At 25.7% G+C, this 7,541-nt stretch overlaps 1 protein-coding gene across 4 annotated transcripts in view; it reads right to left on the minus strand.

Annotated features, from left to right (window-relative positions):
- LOC117168965 (homeodomain-interacting protein kinase 2) overlaps nucleotides 1–7,541 on the minus strand; it is a 124,016-nt gene that overhangs the window by 73,052 nt on the left and 43,423 nt on the right. For all 4 annotated transcript variants that reach the window (XM_033354974.1, XM_033354973.1, XM_033354972.1 and 1 more), the window contains exons 4-6: nucleotides 6,947–7,039; nucleotides 6,580–6,798; nucleotides 3,505–3,877 (exon numbers count right to left, since the gene is read on the minus strand). In XM_033354974.1, the coding sequence (XP_033210865.1) occupies nucleotides 3,505–3,877; nucleotides 6,580–6,798; nucleotides 6,947–7,039 (685 nt within the window). The remainder of the gene's footprint in view (nucleotides 1–3,504; nucleotides 3,878–6,579; nucleotides 6,799–6,946; nucleotides 7,040–7,541) is intronic.

The following is a 7,541-nucleotide window of genomic DNA, read 5'->3' on the forward strand; positions in this document are numbered from 1 at the left end:
AAAATTTTCTAAAGATTCTTAGAAAAATTGAAAATGATTTTGTACTTTGAAAAATTATGGAAGATTTTAAGGATTTTTTTTAATTTGCAGGACACACTTTGTGCGAAATTGCTTGAAATAATTTCAAATTTTAATTTATTTTGAATATTTTAAAAACTTCTAAATATCTCTTAAAATTACTCAAATTTTTTCTACAAACAATAAGTGTTCAATTGTTATTTATGCACCAAAATTTAAAAATTTCATTTATAAATTAATAAAATTTAAATAGAACAATTAAAATTGTAACGCTGAAAGTTTAAAAGTTCTTCGAAATTTTAAAGATTTAAAGCTTTCTATGCAAAACAATTCAATTTCAAACTGTTTTCTTCTAAATATTTGGTTCAATTTACTTGTCTTAAATGAACTGTGCAATATTGTTAAATATTAAATACTTATTCTTTTTCTACATTAAGAAATTTCAAATTAAATGGGAAAAAAATTGAATAATTTATACTCACAATATTTTTAATTTAATAAAAACCTTTAATTATGGAAATAATGGATTAATTTTTAATTTGAAAATAGTAAAACGCACGTTTACATTTTTTAATGGCTAAAAAGATTAATAGAAATAATATATTATTAATTTTATTTAATTTAATATAAAAAATAATATAAAGGAAGACCTGAAACTCTAAATTAAAAATATATTATTCATAAATTATGAAATTTTTTTTTAAAATAAAATTATCGGAATAAATGATATATTAATTTCAATTCTTATTAAGACTTTCGGATTGAAACATTTACAATTTGGAAATTCTCAAATTTTGAACGAATCTAGAATTGTTTAGTCAAATAAATTAATTTTCGACAAAAGAGTTTAAATTTCAAACAAAAAATATTAGCTTTCAGCTAGAATGTTGAATATTTAATTGAAATACTTAAATTTTCAATAAAAAAAATCATTTTCGAACGCCAAAATTAATTTTCTACGAAAAAACTCAATTTTTAAACAAAATACATGAATTTTCAGAAAACCAACTGAAAACCATCAATTTTCAACCAAATATTTTAATTTATTGTTCAGATTTCTATACTTAGAGTACAGATCCATTTCAAAAAATTATTTATATATTTACAGTTAATTGTTTAAATCTTCAAAACTGCACTTTAATTATTTTAAAAAGTGTTAAAATCGAACTTGGGCAGATTTTTCTTGTGAAAATCGTGAAATTCCCGGTTTCTCGGTCCGGCAGCCACCCTGTTTTTATAAAAAAATCTATGATTTTAAAAACTTTTAATTTTTTTATAACCTTTAAAACTGCATTTTAAAATTCTTTAAATTCAAATATATGCTTAAAAATTAAAAATATTAAATGGAAATTTTTTAAAGTGAATGATTTTCGAATTAAGCATTCTAAACTAAATGGTATAATAATTTATAAAAATCACAATTTAACAAATTAATTAAAAACGGTTGAAATCAAAGTTGAACAAAATTTTGTAAAATTCCCGATCAAAGAATAAATTCAACGTCATTTTCCGGTTTTCCCCGGTCTTATAATCAACAAACAAATTGTTGAATTTTCAACTAAAATAGATACATTGTTAACCAAATAGTTGAATTTAAAACTGAAAAAGATCAGTTTAAAAAGAAAATGGACGTTGAATTTTTAATTTTTTAGTTGAAAAATTTAATTTTAAAACGAGAAGATGAATTTTGGACAAAATAATTTTACCAAAAAATAGACTTTCAGCTAAAATGATGAATATTTAATAGGAATACGTAAATTTGTAATTCCAAAGATTAATTTTCGAACAGCCTAAATTAAAGAATCAAGCAATGAACTTTAAAAATTTTCAAAATTATATTATTTTATGTAATTTTAAGCTACACATTAAAAATTAAAAAATAATTTTTTAACTTAAAATTTCTGTAATTAGAAGTTAAATTATTTTTATTTTCAATAGTCTAGGCATCCTTCAAAAGCTTTAAAATTTTATTTCAAAATCTTCAGAAATCTAGAAGTGGTGTAAAATTTTTCCAAATTCAAAATAATTTTTCAATTTTTTTTTCGGAACTTTTAAATACATTTCAAAATTAATTGAATTTTTTCTATAATTTTTAGAAAATTCTGCAAATTTGAAAAAAAAATTTGATTTTAAATTTATATATAACAATAGAACACTTATTATTTATAAAAATATTAGAGCAATTTTAAGAGATATTTAGAAGTTTTAAAAAGATTCGTATTAAATTTAGAACTTGGCGCTATCAGGCATTTTGAACAAAAGTAGCACCAAAAAACAAGGATTTTCTGTAAGAAGTAACTGGAAAAAATAATCAAGTCACTTTTTTTTCTTCAATCACTTTTCAGTTAACTTTTTGATACTTTTACGCATCTCCTTTTTAAAACAGTCACTAGGGTGCTAGCAGGCATTTTGAACCAAAATAGCCAAATTCTTGAGAATTAAAATGACCAAGAACTTTGACTGTTAATAACTTTAAAGAAAAACTGTTGCTGCAAAAATATTTTAGAAGATTTATTTTGGTACAAAAACAAATCGAAAACTGTAACTATCAGGCATTTTGAACAAAAATAGCACAAAAAAACAAGGAATTTCTGTAAGAAGCAACTGGAAAAAATAATCAAGTCACCTTTTTTTTCTTCAATCACTTTTTAGTTAATTTTTTTATACTTTTACGCAATTATTTTTTAATATAGTCACTAGGGTGCTAGCAGGCATTTTGCACCAAAATAGAAAAATTCTTGAGAATTAAAATGACCAAGAACTTTGACTGTTAATAACTTTAAAGAAAAACTGTTGCTGCAAAAATACTTTAGAAGATTTATTTTGGTATAAAAACAAATCGAAAAAAAACAAATCGAAAGCTGTAACTATCAGGCATTTTAAACAAAAATAGCACCAAAAAAACTAGGAATTTTTGTAAGAAGCAACTGGAAAAAATAATCGAGTCACCTTTTTTTTTCTTCAATCACTTTTTAGTTGATTTTTGGATACTTTTACGCAATTCTTTTTTAATATAGTCACTAGGGTGCTAGCAGGCATTTCGAACAAAAATAGCCAAATTCTTGAAAAAAAAAATGATCAAGAACTTTGACTGTTAATAACTTCAAAGAAAAATTGTTGCTGCAAAAATATTTTAGAAGATTTATTTTGGTATAAAAACAAATCGAAAACTGTAACTATCAGGCATTTTGAACAAAAAATAGCACCAAAAAACAAGGAATTTCTGTAAGAAGGAACTGGAAAAAATAATCAAGTCACCTTTTTTTTTCAATCACTTTTTAGTTAATTTTTGGATACTTTTACGCAATTCTTTTTTAGTATAGTCACTAGAGTGCTATCAGGCATTTTGCACAAAAATAGCAAAATTTAAAAAAAAATGATTTGCACACTTGAGATACTTTGACCCAGTACGATAGTGACCAAATCTTGAAATTAGAGTACTACTCTCGTTATATAATATAATATTTGAGAAAAATGTCAACTTACTTTCCTGGTCCCGGTAGAAGAATTTGGTAGTTTTGCTGGCGTTGGTCAGCATGTGTTCCGTTGGTAGGCCCTGCGTTTGACTGATGTACCGAATCTGATCATACTCGGAACTGCCCGGATAGAGAGGCCAGCCCAAAAACAATTCGGCAACGACACAACCGAGTGACCACATGTCTATCGCTTCGCAAAATGGAAGTCCAAGAATGATTTCGGGCGCGCGGTAATATCGCGACTGCAGGTAAGTATTGCAAATGGCCTTCGAAACATGCGAGGCAGAGCCAAAGTCAATTACTTTCACGCGATAGGGCTGCCTCACGGGGTCCACCAACATGATATTTTCCGGCTTCAGATCGGCGTGAATCAAGCCCAATTGCTGCGAAAAAAAGGGCCATTCACCAAAACTAGCATTCAAAACTAACCAGGGCGGCTGGTTTTAATTGAGGAAAAAAAATTCCCGCTGATTGACATTTTTAAATTCAATCTCTTCAAACTGCATTTCTTTCATTTCAAGTTGAGAAAACTTAACTGCAAATTCAACAAGTCAAAGTGGAACTTTTTTTGATTAAAACATTTTGAAATCGAAGCTAAAGACTTTTTTTTATAAAAACTCTCAATAATTTATTGAATAGTTCGAAAATTGCTCGTTAAAAATATAAATCGACACTATCATTTTTAATACTTTATTTACTTATCCTCGATTTTAAATCACAATAATATATTTTTTTTTAATATAGAATTAACCTCTTGTAATTAAAAAAGAAATAAATAAAAGTATAATTATTCCCCTTCTAATTAAACACAAATTTTTTTTTGAATCCTTCAATTCACAAGAAATTGAAGACCAAAATTTCTTCCTTTCCAAATCAATAAAAATGCTAACATACAGACTTTTCGTCTTCCAAATCAGAAACATTTTAAAAACCAAAATTACCTCGCTTCCAAAGCGATAAAAAAACTTTTTTTTAAATGTTCCTTTTACAATAAAAAAATTTTTTAAATCGAAATTTAAACTCTTCCAATTACAAAAAATGTAGCATCCATTTCAACTTAATAAAACTGATAAAAACAAATAGGGATCTCTATCAATTCTTACGAAATGTCCTCCCTTCCAACTTAATAAAAATGTTAAAAATTAAAAAATCATCATGTTTCCAATTCCATAAAATATCGTAAATCCAAATTTTACAATTCAGAAAAAATTATAATCAAAATTTGCCCCCTTCCAACTCAATAATAATGTTAAAAATAGACAATTAACCTCTTTCAGTTGAAAAAAAATAATAAATATCGAAATTTCATCCCCTCCAGCTCAATAAAAATGTTTTAAAAAATTACCTCCCTTCTAATTCGATAAAAATCTTGAAATCAAAAAATATCCTTTAATTTCTGATAAATTTTAAACTGAAAATTCCTCCTTTCCAAATCAATAAAAAAATTTTTTTTAATATATACTTCACGAAAAAATTTAAATTTCCTCCTTTCCAACTCAATAAAACATTTTTAAATAAAAAATTTCCCGCTTCCAATCCAGCAAATATTAAAAATCCAAATTCGCCTTTTTCCAACTCAATACAAATTTTTAAAATAAAAAATTTCCCGATTCTAATTCAGAAAAAATTAAAACCTCTTTCCATAAAAAAAAAATTAAATATCGAAATTTCTTCCCTTCCAACTCAATAACAATTAAAATTACCTCCCTTCTCATTCGATAAAAATCTTTTTAGAAAAATTTCCTTTAAATTCTAAAAAAAATTTAATGGAAATTTCCTCCTTTCAAAATCAATGAAAATATGGAAAATCTAAATTCGTTCCTTTCCAACTCAATAAAAATTTTTAAAATAAATAATTTCCCGCTTTCAATCCAGAAAAAATTGAAACCGAAATTACATCCCAACTCGAAAAAATCTTAAAAACAAAAAGTATTCCTCTTTCAATAAAAAATTTCCCGCTTCCAATTCAGACAAAAATTTAAAGCCAAATTCCCTTTTTTCCAACTCAATAAAACTTTTAAAAATAGAACATTTTTCTCTTCCAATTCAGAAAAAATTAAAATCAAAATCTCATGAAAAATTAAAAATCAAAATGTCCTCCTTACCAATTGAATAAAATTTTCAAAATAAAAGTTTCCTTTTCCAATTCAAAAAAAAGGTAAACCAAAGTTAGCTTCCAACTAAAAAAAAAATTTTTAATAAAAAATGTCCCTCTTTCAATAAAAAAATGTTAAAAATAACAAATTTCCCTCTTCCAGTTCATGAAAAATTAAAAATCCAAATTCCCCTTCTTTCCAACTCAATAAAACCTTAAAAACAGAAAATGTCCCTATTTCAATTCATAAAAAAAATTCAAAATCAAAATTTTCTTCCTGCCAATTCCTAAAATATTGAAAATCCACATTTTCTCTCTTCCAATTCGATAAAAATCTTAAAAACAAAAAAAAAATCCCTTCAAATTTTGATCAATTCTAAATCAAAATTTCCTCCTTTCCAATAAATCAATAAAAATAACAAATTTCCCCCTTCCAATTCATGAAAAATTAAAAATCAAAATTTCCTCCTTACCAATTGAATATAATTTTCAAAATAAAAGTTTTCTTTTCCAATTAAAAAAAATGTAAACCAAAGTTAACTTCCAATTCAAGGAAAAAAAATTCTTTTCTTAAGCTCAACAAAAGTAATAAAAACAAAAATGGGCCTGTTCTCGTGCAACGCGTTTAATTATGAATAAATTAATTATAAAAATAATAACCAATTAAAAATAGTTGATAAACTTTCAATCAGAACTTTAAATTTGTTTCACAAGTTATTTTCCATTTTTTAACTTATTTTAATTTCCATTATATTACATGACATGAGATTTGCAATATTTCAATCTATTGGATAAATTTTTCGGGTGAAAGTTTGTAAAATACCACCCTGAATTTGGAAAATTTTCAGTTAAAAACATAAAAATTGACTGTCCTTTCCCAAATTTTCCCGATCGCGATAAAAAAAAAAATTCCCGTTAATTTCCCAAAGTTTTTTGGTCCAGTGCCTGTCACCCTGGCGAAAAAAGAAAATTGATGAAAAGTCAAGATACCTTGAGCTTGAGCAATGCTGTGAGAACTTGTTGGAGAATCGGCCTGATGTACTTAAGTGGTAGAGGGGAAAATTTGTTCTGCTTGAGAAAATCATAAAGATTTTGCTCCAACATCTCGAATACCAAACAAGTGTGCGACTTGTGCTGAAAACATTCGTACGCGCGCACAAAGTTGAACTCATCCGCATTTTCCTGACTGAGTCGCGACAGGATGGAGACCTAAAAACATTATTATTATTACCATTAAAATTTTTTTAAAAAGAGTTTAAAAAAAAAACACTTTTAGTTGAGGATTTAAAATTTAAAAAAAAAAGGTTTTCCGGTCCGATTTACACACTTTAGAAATTTATTCCTGGGAGAAACTCACCTCAATTTGACCTTGGCGCGCATAGGAAGGATGATTTTTTAGAATTTTGATTGCTACGATCTCATTTGTTCCTTTTTTCCAACACTTCACGACCTGAAAGCAAATGATGTGAAATTTAAAAAAAAACCTGAAAAGAGGATATTTAACTGAAAACAGTTTTCCTGTCAAATTTGTGTTCGACATTTTTTTTTTGCTAGGTTTTAAAATATTTTCGACAATTTCCTACTGATAAAAATGGATTTAAAAAAATTAAGACGAAAGACTGAAAAATATATAAACAAAATCGAAAAATCTTCATTTTTTAATTTTTTTTTAAATATACTTTTACCTGTACATAACCCTGAGCTGTTTAAAAGTATTTTTCTAAGTAAGCTAGAAAGAAATAATTTGAAAAAACACAAAAACAGCTATTTGAAAATTGTATTTTTCCTTTTTTTATGTTTCCTTAGACGTTTAAATTTTTATACATGCTTTTTTTATCAGTTTACAGCACTTAGATATTTAGAACATTTTTTAATGCAAAATAAAAATTATAGTGAATCGATTAGACTTAAAAAAAGTCGCATAAAATTACCAAAAAAAGATAAAAACTGTA

The sequence above is a fragment of the Belonocnema kinseyi genome, chromosome 3, assembly GCF_010883055.1.
Source record: "Belonocnema kinseyi isolate 2016_QV_RU_SX_M_011 chromosome 3, B_treatae_v1, whole genome shotgun sequence".
Lineage (NCBI taxonomy): Eukaryota > Metazoa > Arthropoda > Insecta > Hymenoptera > Cynipidae > Belonocnema > Belonocnema kinseyi.